The 13,564-nt window shown below is 40.5% G+C and overlaps 1 protein-coding gene across 3 annotated transcripts in view; it reads left to right on the forward strand.

Annotated features, from left to right (window-relative positions):
• Positions 1–13,564, forward strand: part of Col14a1 (collagen type XIV alpha 1 chain) — a 209,322-nt gene that overhangs the window by 68,957 nt on the left and 126,801 nt on the right. For all 3 annotated transcript variants that reach the window (XM_029469983.1, XM_021183602.2, XM_029469984.1), the window contains exons 10-13: positions 6,307–6,458; positions 7,532–7,661; positions 9,349–9,494; positions 12,989–13,118. In XM_029469983.1, coding sequence (XP_029325843.1) covers positions 6,307–6,458; positions 7,532–7,661; positions 9,349–9,494; positions 12,989–13,118 — 558 coding nt within the window. The remainder of the gene's footprint in view (positions 1–6,306; positions 6,459–7,531; positions 7,662–9,348; positions 9,495–12,988; positions 13,119–13,564) is intronic.

Below are 13,564 nucleotides of genomic sequence, written 5' to 3' on the forward strand. Positions count from 1 at the left end.
TCTCTCTCTCTCTCTCTCTCTCTCTCTCTCTCTCTCTCTCTCTCTCTCTCTCTCTCTCTTGTTTTTAAGGAAAATATTTTATTGGGGCTGGCTTACAGTTTCAGAGATTTTAGTCCATTCTTGTCTTAGTCCACTATCATTTTGGCAGGAATCATGGTGGTGTACAAGCAAACATGGTGCTAGAGATGAAGCTGTAAATTCTACATCTGGATTGGCAGGCAGCAGGAAATGACTGTGACACATCTACTTCAACATGGCCATACCTCCTAATAGTGCCACTACTTATGAGTCTATGGGACCATTTTCATTCAAACTACCACATTTCACTCACTGGATCCATAGACTTATAATGCAAAAAAAAAATGCATTCTGTCCAACTTCAAAAGTTCCCATATCCCATAACTCAAGTTGACTTTCTTAATACTCTGTTTTCTTTCTGATACCTCATGAAGGTAAGGGACACTTGCTTTGACTAGGAGGCATTTTCTCTGAAGTGTTAACATTTAGACCATTCCACTTTTCAAGACAAATGCTTAATTTCAAAGTAATTGTGCCATCACATAAGTTGTAAGGAACAGTTCCCAAAGAGCTAGCATAGTCTTTTCCAGCTTTAATCTAATGGCAGCACCTTGCAGAGCCACCCTAACTCCAGCAGGCTATGAACAACAATAGACTCAAAACAAAAACCATCTCCATCACAGGAATACTCCTGCTGCTCTTCACACTCATGATTAACATCCTCTTATCACCCTCTTGCTAAATCTTGACAGCCAATAGAGTGGTCTCCATGTGTCTATGTATGAACGTATATATGTATTCACTTTAAAACAGTTATACAAAGTGAATTTTCCAATATACAACCTTTGAGAATTTGAATTTTTCATGCCGAAAATTCTCTGGAGATTTTTCCAAATTATATGTTCATCAATAGCTCTATGTTTTCATTGGTACAGATGTACCACTGTTTATTCAAGCATTCACATATTCTGCATTCTTTCCAGAATCCAGGATACTATGATAAAGTGGCTGTGAATATTTGTTTATTAATTTTTGTGTAAATGTAGGTTTTAATTTCTCTGGAGTAATGTCCAGGTGTGCAATGGCTGAACAGTATCTTGGGTTCATGTTCTGTTTAATTTGGCTTTCATTAGAAATTTCTAGACTCTTGAAATGTATGTTTCAAGTGGCATTGCATGAGTGATCCAGTTTCTATGCATTGACGCCAATGTTGATGTCCTTTCTCGTTTTGTTTTAATTTCAGCCATTCTGAAAGGTTTGTAATCATACAACATTATGGAATTTGATTTTCATTTTTCTCATGGTTAGCAATATTGAACTTTTCACTTGCTTGAATTTTGTTCTCTTTGTCCTCTGTGGAAAAACACCTCTAAAGATACATCTAGAACAAAAGCATGAAGCATTCTCTAGTTGAACTTTGTGTGCCAGTGTCAGTTAGGTATAATTTTGTAGTAATTTTATCTCAGGCTCTTTGGCCTGTTCACCTTGTCTAATTTTCTTCCAGTCATACATTTTTAAATTTACTGTAGTTATATAGTAAGTCTTTAAATTTTATAGACTTGAGTTCTCTTATTATTATTATTATTATCATCATCATCATTTATAAATTTATTTCTTTGTGCATGTGTGTGCCATGACTTGTGTGTAGAAGTCAGACACACCCTCTGGGACTTGATTCTCTCCTCTCGTCCTGCTTCACTGAGGTCATGTTACTCTTGTTTCTGCTGCTGTGCTAGTGGAGGCTGACAGGATGAACCTTCCAGTCTATTCTTCTTTCTTCACTCCCATCTTGCTGAGGGAATGCTGGGATTGCCGATGCATACCAGCACATCCGTGGGTCTTGGGAGCAAACCTGGGTGCTTAGCCTTGTGAAGCTACAGCACCTTTGCCCATTGAGCCATCTCCACAGCCATTAGTTATCCTTTCTAAGTTCCAAAAACCTCTTTCCATCTTTATTACTTGATTGAATATTAGAATATCTTTGCTCTATAAAAATTTTACTTGTGTATTCATACACAAGTAAATACAAATATAAATTGCCAGTTACCAAATTTCACTTGGTAAAAGAAAGATTTTCAGTTTATTGGGGATATCCAGTTTATGAATGTCTTCATATAATAGTTAGATATGATTTTATTTCTTTCATTAATTAACATTTTATATTTTTTAGGACTTATGAGTCTTATCTTCTTATTTACTACAAAGGTTTTCTTAGAACTGTACAAATTATTTAACTTCATATGAATGATTTTGATTAATTTTTTTAATTTAAAAGTCTACATGTTTATTTCTTGTAAATAGAAATGGATTTGATTTTGCATATTTATTTTGTATATCATATATATGGCTTGAAACTACTAATTAGTTTGGAAGGTTTCTTCTGGATTTAAAAGTTTTTGTGTATAAAATTATACAATTAGGAAGTGGAAATAATTTTATTTATTTTTTATTTTTCCAACTTTTGTTTTCTTGCCATATTGGATTTGCTATGATTTCTCATGCCAATTTGCATGTAACTATTGCATTGGTATATTGTTGGTTTATTCCCTCCTGTAGAAAGAGCATTTTGATTTTCAAGGAGTTGGTTCATTTTATAAATGTTGTAAAATTCTGTATAGCATTTTTTGATGTCTGTAGGGTCTAAAGAAATGGTTTTTAACCATGGGTGAAATGCCCCTTTCACAGGGGTCTCCTAATACCATAACGAAATGTAGATATTGACATTATTATTCATGGCAGTAGAAAATTACAGTTATGAAATAGCAATGAAAATAATTTTATGGTTGTGGAGTCACCACAAGATGAGGATCTGTATTAAAGAGTTGCAGCATGAGGAAGAGGATCACTGGTCTCTAGTTATGTCTTCAGTTTCCTTCCTGAGTGACATGTATACGATTCTCTTCCCTTCAGCCACTTTTCTTTACCATGACTGTGTCATAAACAGTGTTATTTCTCCATATACGATAGAATCACTATCAGATGTGATGGTTATAAAGCTAGAAGCTTTATAATTCCTGTTTTAATCATTAAACAGAGTTTCCTGGACAATGTCTCCTATAGTTCAGGCAGCTTATGGATTTGCTATATAGCTGAGGATGGCCTTGAACTTCTAACCCTCCTGATTCCACTTCCCCGGTGCTGGGATTGCAAGCTTATGTGGTTCTGGAGACTAGTCCCAGAGCTTCCTGCATAGTAGACGAGCACTCTGATAACTGATCTGCATCCCCAGCTCATATTAAGCATAATTTAGAAAACTTGAGGGAATACATTTTATTATGCTTCCTCCCTTCTATGTTTTCTGTCATTTTTTCATTTGTAATAATCTGGCATTCCTTTTTAAAAATTAATTTTATTTTCAGCGAGAGTACACCACATCTCTTACTTCTTTTAAAGGTCAGTCTGCTAGTGATCAAACCCTCTTCTTTTTGTCTGAGAATACCTTGGTTTTCCCTCCATTGCCGACACGTGTCTTTGCTGGAGGATTTTACTTCTGAACATTCTAACAGAGTTGTGTCTCTTCCTCTTGGTCTCCAGGGTTTATAAAATATTTTCCTTCTTCAGATAAGGGTCGTATTTCTCTCACTGTTTTAAAGATTTTCTTTTCTGCTTTGTGCTCAGTGCTCAGAAGCTGGAGTGTGGTTAGCTGAGTGCAAATTCTTGTGGATCTATCAGATGCACAGTAAATTTTGTTTCCTCAAGTATTATTTCAGTACTGAGTTCATTTTCATCCTCCTTTAAGATTTTAATGTTATGAATTAAAGGTATTTTGTTATGTTCCCAATGTACTTGAGTTTCTGTGACTATCCCTATTTGCTCTTTAAAGAAAACATTTCTGAGATAGGTTATGTAGTAACGTCTCTGCTACAAGTCCAGTTTGGCCTTGACTTAATCCTATAACCAGGATTCAAGGACCTTGATTTCCTAGGTCTTCCTGTATCTGCCTTCAGGTGCTGAGTGTGCAAGGGTGGAGCAGCACACCCAGTTCTGCTGAGCATTGACTCTGATTGTTCTCTTTCTCAGGTCGGCCATGTCTGTGCTAGCAAACAAGCTTGCTAATTCTTCCCTCTGCCCACATGCTGCTGTTGAGCCCATTTGTTAAGTTTAGTACTGATTTTCTTTTCTTTTGTTTCCTGAGAGTTTATGTTGTCATTGCCTTCAAATATTTTTTTCATTGTCCATCTTGCACTAAAGTGTTCCACGAGGGCTGCATTGTCTGATACCATCATGCCAAGAGTGGAGAGTAATACTTCCTTTTTGCTAGTTAGGATTAAAGTATGGGTTGCTTATTTTGCCTACTTTGGTTTCTTGGGGAAAAAGGGCTATTCATTGGCCTGCCATTCATAATCACCTTTTTAGAGAAGCAGGAGTCCCTCATTTCTGTCACTAGGTGGCTTCTGCTAACAGTTCTGTGGGAGTGGCCTCCGCATTGTAGGAAAGCTGGGAAAGACCTGATAGACTACTGTGTGTCCCTAAGTGAAGGAGAACATGAAGGAACAGGCTGGGTTGGAAGTTAGACAGGCCCTCTCCATGAGCAACACTGCTGTCACAGATACAGGTGGGGGCAGGCGTTTTCTGACTCTCCATCCCACCTTGGCTTGGATGGAGGGATGTGGAGAGATGTTGTGACACAGTATGAAAGCCAAAAACAGGGTGGAATTTGGGAGGCTTGTTTAACATTGGTTGCCATGGGTTACAGTATCTGAGAGGCGGAGTACAGTTGTTTTCCATAGTGTATGTCTGGAGTTACTGCTGAAAGTTTTCTGTCTTTGTATGCTAGCCTTTTCCTGGTCTTTGCCTAGAGACAACAGTCTTTGTTGGAACAGATTTTGTATGAATACTCTGATGTTTCAATGTTGCCAGATACCATTACTTTCCAGTTAGGGACATTTGGATACTAAACAGAAGGGACAATGGCTTCTGTGGTGTCTCTTGGGTCCTGCAGAGCCTCTTGCCTCTACCTTTTCCCCTCTGACTTCACCACCTTCTTATGCTTTCCTTGTACACAATATCCTGACTTTTCAGTTGTACTTAGAGAGAGTGGGGAAAAGTATACATACTTTTTTGCACAGTGATGATAAAAATTCATCACTGTTCAACCGCTGCCCTTCACTACATGATTGGTCTGTAGGTTACAGGTGATTCATAGGATCTGGGAAGAGGGACAGTATCAAGGTCTTATTTTAGGAGTTTGGTTTGAGTTCTTGCCTCTGTTGTATCTAGGAGAGTTTCATTGTTATGTTTGGCTCATTTTCCTTCTCTCTTCTGTCATTCTGCTTTCCTCAGGCCAGATCTCTTGGGGCTGGGTTGGACACCCAAGCTGTCGGACTGAGAACAAATTTGTCTGACCTCAGAGTGAGGCTACTTCAGATCTGAACTTTTCCCATATAGCCCTGTTGGTAGACGGACAGACAGACAGACAGTCAGGCAGACAAACAGGCAGACAGATACCCACCAAACTCCTTTACATGTACTTGTTAAGAAAGCATATGATACCTACAGTGTGCACTAGTTTTCTCATCACTGTGGTTATTAAAGTTTGTTTAGGTTCCCTAAAAATTTGAGAAATCCTAACAATCAATCTCTTTATTCTCTTTTTCATGTTGTGCTCCCTCTCCATGGAGCTTTTTACGTGCCCCGAATCATTACAGAACCATTTAACATGCACATGGCACACATATGTCTGGCACAGAGTGGTTGGCTACTCAGTATGTGTCGGTTTCTTTGAGTGTTTTTACGTTTAGATACCGATTGTTTGTTGGCAGGACATCTTCAGTGTAGGTGCCACATTCTCTGATGCAGAGAAGTATTTGTACGAAGCTTGATGCAGTCTCAGCTCTGAGAGCTGCTCCCCCTTAGACCTGGGCTGTACGTTGCCTTTATTTTGCCTTGCTGTTCTCATCTACAAACATGGGCAGCATTAGTAACTGCCAAGAATTAAATGGCACCTCTAAGACACCCAGAAGAGCATCTTTGGATGTGTGCCCACTCACTTAAGTGCCTGTTTTCATTGTTTATTAACAGTCCTTATCAGAGTTTCTGAGAATTAAGGACTATGTTTTATTTCAGTTTGGTTACTAAGAATCTACTTCAATGAATGGTTTCTAATGGACAGTAAATGTTTTGAATGAAGGAATGAGCACAAGAATTAATAATGGAACCAACTTTTCCACAGAGCAGACTCTTAGGGGGCGCCATAGCTTCGAGAGTCACTTCTGCTTAGTGGCTTCTCTTACGTTCATTGGAATAACTTGGGAAATGAGATTTATTTAGTGTATTTCTTTCATTTAGCCTCAGCCCTTGCCACCATCGGGCCACCTACAGAGCTGATCACTTCTGAAGTCACTGCCAGGAGCTTTATGGTTAACTGGACTCAGACCCCAGGAAAAGTGGAAAAATACAGAGTTGTGTATTATCCCACCAGAGGTGGAAAGCCAGAGGAGGTAACGTGACAATCTTTCTAGACTTCCCAATCCTTAAGTCTTTCTAGTGGGGATGAAGCAGGCATGTTTCTGCAGGACATCCTTCTGCTTAAACAGTTTAAGTGGTTTGAAATAGATTTCTACATGTCTGTATTGTTGCTCTGTCTCTTCACGTTGTATCCACACCGTTTCTCATCCTGCCATCCAGTCATCCTAAGAATGGATCAAGTATGCACTTAGAAACTAGTTTACTTTTCTTCCCCTAATTAACAAGTTCTAAGCTGAAAGGTTTCCATGCATCTTGGTTTATTTGGGAGTGGCGAGGGGTTTATGCCATAGTGAAGACTGCATGTTCCAAATTATGGGGTTAATAGGATGGGCCAGTCCTCTGGCATTTGGAATTTCCTGGACATTTGTAGAGATCAGGGCCATGGAAAGCCTTCTTGAAGCAGCTGTGGCCAGTGTTTTCCATCGTGGCTAGCTGTATCTAGAAGAGAACACCTACTGCCAGTGGCGGGGTCCTTCTCCTTCCCTGCCTGGATGCAGTGATTCATGGAGTGAAGACATGATGAAATCTCCACTTCCTTTTGTTGTTCTAACCTCTGATTGACCTCACAGTGTTTCACAATGTCCTTCTCTGCCCAGGCAGAATCTGTGGGCTTCGTTTTAGTTTCAAGCATCACAGAAATTGATCATGGACTTTCAAATCATCTGGTCCAAAGAGAAAAATAAGCCATAATCTTTCCAGTGGCTCTATTTTTCTCATGACTAGCAATTCTTTTAAATGTTTCCCAAAGTGCCATTGGGGAAAATTATATCTGCTGTTGTCATGTGAGTGTGACCAGGATAATAATATCCCAGAAATGACACAATTAGCACTATATACGAATTAAAAAACAACTTCGGATGGATTCCATAGAAGTGCATCCATTTGTGCACTGAGACAAGGAGAATTGCTCCCTCGAGTGGAAATGAAGACCTTGCACAAATAATAAAATATTTAGCGAGATGTTCTTGCTGGAGATATATTTCCTTGTTTGTTTCGATTCTGCATGTGAGATATTTTATCTTCTTTCAAATGCTTCTTTCAACAGGTGGTGGTGGATGGGAGTGTATCTTCCATAGTGTTGAAAAACTTGATGTCTTCAACTGAATACCAGATAGCAGTGTTTGCAGTATCTGCCCACACAGCTAGTGAAGGCCTGCGGGGAACAGAGACCACACGTGCGTATTTAATCCTCCTCTACTTCCAACATGAACAGCCTCGCTTAGGTGGCTTATTCCTAAACTGGGCTCATCAGGGTGGATAGACACCCCGACTGGGTCGCAGGAAGTGCCTGTCATGTATGTGGGAGAGGCTGCTGCCGCAGCTGCAGCTTTCCAGCTGTGTGTATGAAATGGATTTTACAAATGTCTTGCATGTTTTAGAGGAGGCAACTGTGGTGGTGAAGGAGGCAGACTCATCCATTCATTCAACAAATATGTATATGTATAGTCTTGACCTAGAAGTTTATCCTAATTCCTTTCTCCAAACCCTTGAAATATGAAATATGGCCGGCATTGTTTTTTATTTTTATTTTTTTGAGAAGGGATGTCACTCAGTTCCTTAGACTGATTTTGAATTCAAAACAATTCTCCCGCCTTCTGTATGTATATACATACACACACACACATACGCACACACACACATATATGTATGTATTAGTAAATATCTACTGTGAACCAAGAGCTGTGCCAAATTTGTTAGTCAGAATGGAGAAGAAGTTCAGGGGCTTCTTTCCCCCCAGGGGAATAGTGAGAGAATCACAGTGCATTTCACCTCAACATTAATCTTATAAGTTAGAAGAACGTCTGAATCCCGACAGTCCCTTCACTAGGCATGATGACAATTACACATGCGCATACTACATGCATACACACATACATACACACATCAGGTACATACTCAGAGAATCACAAGACAATCGTAAAACAACAATTATTTAGTCATTTGAAAAACTGTGTTCTTACTACGTCTTGGGCGCTATGCCAAACTGGCCTAAATAGCATACATTTCACAGAGCAATAACTATGTAAACAACACTAAACACTACATTCCAGGACCATGGTGCTTTTCCTCCGTGCTGTGCTTGGCTTTTGACTGACAGTGATCTGTCAGGCTTGTGTCGATGCTTCTGTTGTGGCGACATGTGTTTTCTCTTTTTAAAATGAGTTTTAAGTTACCATATGAAGTAACGGTTTCCACTGTGGTGTTTCCCTACATATGCATCCCATTTGCCCTAAATCATCCACTTCCTCTGCTCACATTCCCATCCTGTCATCCCCAGCTGCCTCCCTTCCAGTCCCCCAGACAGTTCCCCTTTGCAGAAAGAGTCTAATGGCCATTTCCCCTCTCACGGATGTCTCAGTCTTCAGTACAAGCTGAGTCTGCAAAAGAGGGACATTTGGACGTTTGCATGTGTGAGTGCCATGGAGTGTTGTTGGGACTCCAGAAGAAATGTGTGCAGAGAGTTTCAAGTGTAAGCAGAGTGCTGGACTTGCGAATGTGGTTAGAGAAGCAGGTGCGGTCATCCGTGAGGGGTCTACAGCTATGCTTTTGAAAGAACAAAATCATCTTTTCTGACAGTGTTTACACTTCAAGTCTTGACCTAGAAGTTTATCCTAATTCCTTTCTCCAAACCCTTGAAATATGAAATATGGCCGGCATTGTTTTTTATTTTTATTTTTTTGAGAAGGGATGTCACTCAGTTCCTTAGACTGATTTTGAATTCAAAACAATTCTCCCGCCTTCTTCTAAATGCTGGGATTAGTAGTATGGCCTGGAAGGGCTGGCATCTTGCTTCTTATTACTTGATTTTTTTTTTCTGAAGTGCAGTGGTAAGTGAGTATTACAAAGAGCCTTTTCTTGCAGTGGCCTTGCCCATGGCTTCCGACCTCCAGCTGTACGATGTGACTGAGAACAGCATGCGCGTCAGGTGGGATGCGGTACCTGGAGCCACAGGCTATCTGATTCTCTATGCTCCTCTCACAGAAGGTCTGGCTGGAGATGAGAAAGAGGTAACCCCCGGCTACCAACCGTGGTCCTCGGGCCTTTGCCTTCTGGATAAAATTCATATTGTCAAAATTGATTGGGTAAAATTCAGAAAATTCAAGTTGTCAAAATAAAGACGTTGGTGGCAATCATGCTACCTATACAAGGCTATTTACAAAAGGCCAGTCACGTGTTATTTTGCAAGGCTAAGGACTACACTCAGGATCCCCCACACGAAAGGCAAGTTGTGCTGCTGAGATACACTCTTGGCCTTTCTGATGGCATTTCATTTACAGTCTTTCTTTTTCTCGTATTCTGTTTTTTTTTTTTTTTTGATTTCCCTTTCATTCTTTTTCCTCCCTCCAGTTTCCTTATTCCTTTTATGGTTCTAAGAATCAAATCAATTACTTTACATGTACTAGGCAGGCACTTTCCCCCTGAGCTCCACCCTCCCATCCCTTCAGAATATTTTTAAAAGGTCATTTTATAATTTTAATTATGTCAATGTTTGTGTGTACATGTGTGTGTGTGTGTGTGTGTGTGTTTGTCTGTGTGTGCAGATGCCTGATGAAATCAGAGGAGGGTGTCAGATCCCCTGGAGCTGGAGTTAGAAGTGGTTGTGGCCCTCCATGTGGTTGCTGGGTACCAACCAGGCTTTCTGCAAGAACAGGGTGCACTCTTAACCACTGAGCCATCACTCCAGGCTCCTTTCAGTGCATTGTAATCTGTCAAGTGAAGACATTTTTCTAGTCAGTCATTTTAATTTCATCTAATGTGAGTATTTTCCCATTCCATCAAGGAATATCTTACACAGTAGATTTAAGCATAGCGTTTTGTTATTGGTTTGTGTAAGTTATATTTAATTAATTTCATGTTGTTGGACATAGAGATAGCTTATTCAGTACATAGTGTTTAGTATTAACCTCCCTGCCTTGTGTTTTTGCATGATTGCCCCAGTTCCTTAGAGTTGATTTTGAAAAGTGGTTTTTGTTGTTTTAAGTACTAGATATTCTCAGATGGCTCTAGAGAAAGTTTATATATGTTACCACATCTAGTTTATACAAGTAGCTATGTGGTATGCAGTGAATTAAAGTTTTGTCTTTATAATTTGAGAGGCAGATAAACATGCCTCTAGGGTAAGAATTTATGTGTATGTATGTGTGTATGTGTACTTGTGTGTGTGTGTATGTGTACTTGTGTGTGTGTGTGTGTGTATGTGTGTCTGTGTGTGGGGGGCAGAGATCTACTTTGGGTGGCTTCCTCATTCATTCTTTACTGTTTTGAGACAGTGTCTTTCATTGAACTTTTTCCCTTTTATGACTACAATACAGCAGTTGCTCCAGGTATATTAAAAAAGAGAATATGCTGCCCCTGCCACTCGAGTAGAAAAATACCTCGCTTCTGAATGAGGATGAGAGAGGCAGTTGGCAGTGCAGTTCTCTGACTGTCAAAGGCCTGCCTCAGATAACCCAGTTCTGTAGAATCTGAAGTACGGTGACTCTGCGTCTCAAGGACAAGCTTCGGTGATGTGTGTTCTCTTGGTTTCATGGTTTAGGCTGTTTCTTTCCACTCACATTTAAAGTTGGTCTGCATTTTACTTTAGCAGAAGAAAGAGTTATATTTGGAGCTGGAAAGATGCTAAGACTCAAGAGAAAATAGAAATGAAAGGATACTAGCTGACAACAGACAGATTAACACTCCCTCTTTAAAGGATGATAACACCAAGCAAAGTGAGCATGTGAGAATATGACAGTGCCCACCTGTCCAGGCATGCCATCATTCCTGATAATACAGCTGCCGTGTACAATATTTTGGCATGTTGGCTATGTGTATTGTTTTTTTTTTTTTGTTCTGTATGCATGCATGCCTACACACCAGAAGAGGGCACCAGATTTCATTATAGATGGCTGTGAGCTACCATGTGGTTGCTGGGAATTGAGCTCAGGACCTCTGGAAGAATAGTCAGTGCTCTCAGCCGCTGAGCCATCTCTCCAGCCCCGTGTGTACTGTTTTAAAGATGTATGATGAGAGGGTAGTGTCTCCCAAAAGTGTTTTATCCCTCTCTCGCTGTCTGTCTATCTCTGGCTCTGTCTATCTCTGGCTCTCTTATAAACATACATACACACATACACACACAATGTCTTAGAGCCCAGGATAGCCTCTCAATGGGCTGTTTAGTGTGGATAACCTTGTACTACTGATCTCCCTCTTTCCACCTCTCAAATGAATGTCCCTAAACTCAGCTTGCAAGAATTATCAGTGAAATTTTACTTGTAACAGAACACTGTCAACAACAAACCTAAATGGTCATCCCTAAAATGGGTGTATTTATATCAAAGAATACCATAAAAGAATTTCTAATGACAGTGGGGTCCCCATGTAGCAGCACAATTATATTAAATATGGGCTTGTTTATGTATATTATTAGGTTCTATAAAACTAAACATTGATAAGAACCATTGGGTTAGTTCTATTGCTGTGATAAAACATAACAAACAGAAGCAACTTGTAGAGTAAAGGGTTTATGTGGCTCCTGCTTCCATATCACAGAGCATCATCAAAGTAAGTCAGGGCAGGATCTTAAGGCATGGTCCGGAAGCAAGACCTCAAGTAGAGGCCGTGGAGGAGTGCTGCTTAATGGCTTTCTCACCTTTTAAAATCCAGGGCTACCTGCCCAAGAGCAGCCTAGCCTGCATTTGGATGGGATGTCCCACATCAATCATTAATTAAGACATGCCCCACATTTGCTGTGTATGTTTAGATAGTTCAGCATCAACTTAGATTGTGTGACTGGAGACTATGGGGATTTTTCTTCCCTCTATAATATAATACTCCCTGTCAGATATTTGATGTCCATTTGTCACACAAGAAAGCCTATATATATAGTCAACAAAGTTCAAAGGACAAAAAAAATTATCCCAGGATCAGGAGACAAGTTAACAAGTTGGGTGTCATGCTAAGCCTATCTCTTCTGAGTACCTGAAGGGACTTGCAGTTTTTCCAGATGGCCGCCTTGTTAAATGGGGTGACAAAACTGGCCCAGCGCAATTGAGCTTGAAGCATAACCGGGCATCCAGCCCGAGGACTGGTTAGAATTAACAAGGCAGTAACAAATGCCCATTTGGCCTTGCCTCCAGCATGCTGCTCTGAAGCACACATCTAGAGAATCTGTCTAATTCAGTTCCACCCCCACTTTCCTGGGGACCAGACAGCAGTGTTGTTCTGGCTACAGTGACCCTTTGTCCAGCTGAAAAGCATTATCCCAACACAGCATGGGGGTGGGGGACTCTCAGTTTTCTGGGGTTCTATATTATCAGTTTCCAATGTAAAACAACTCAGAAACACATAATTCTGGCTGAAGCTTGTTTGGTGTAGGTGCTGTGAGAGGGACACATAGTTTCATTCTAGGGAGTGCCACCTTTGGTCAGTTCCACTCTTATCAGAGCAAATAACACACACACACACATACACACACACAAACACACAGAGGAAATGAACTAATTGCATGTGTCCTTTTCAGATGAAAATCGGAGAGACACACACAGACATTGAACTGAGTGGGCTATTCCCCAATACAGAATATACAGTCACTGTGTATGCCATGTTTGGAGAAGAGGCCAGCGATCCTGCTACAGGACAAGAGACAACCCGTGAGTGGGTCAGGGATTCACAGGAGACGCTATCCCTAAAGCTTAAAGAAATGTGTCAGATTCTGAATTGAAAATACCAGTTTTGGTTGAAACCTCCCAAAAGGCCATTGTGACTTTTAGGGAAATGTATATTTTACTTAGGAAAAAATGTCTTTCTTTTATCTGGAGCTGTCATGAGAAGTTGAGATGTTAGCCCTGAACTACTTTAGCATCCTTCTGGTAAATCCTCCTCTCTCCCCTTTCCCTCTCTCCCCTCTCCCCCTCTCTCCACTCCCCCTCTCCCTCTGTCCTCTCTCTCTCTCCCTTCTCCCTCTCCACCTCTCCACCTCTCTCTCTCTCTTTTTCTCTCTCTCTCTCTCTCTCTCTCTCTCTCTCTCTCTCTCTCTCTCTCTCTCTTTCTTTGCCTTCTTCTTGTGGAACAAGATATGAGCAGTCTGAGCCATTCC

Source organism: Mus caroli, chromosome 15 (assembly GCF_900094665.2).
Source record: "Mus caroli chromosome 15, CAROLI_EIJ_v1.1, whole genome shotgun sequence".
Taxonomy (NCBI): Eukaryota; Metazoa; Chordata; class Mammalia; order Rodentia; family Muridae; genus Mus; species Mus caroli.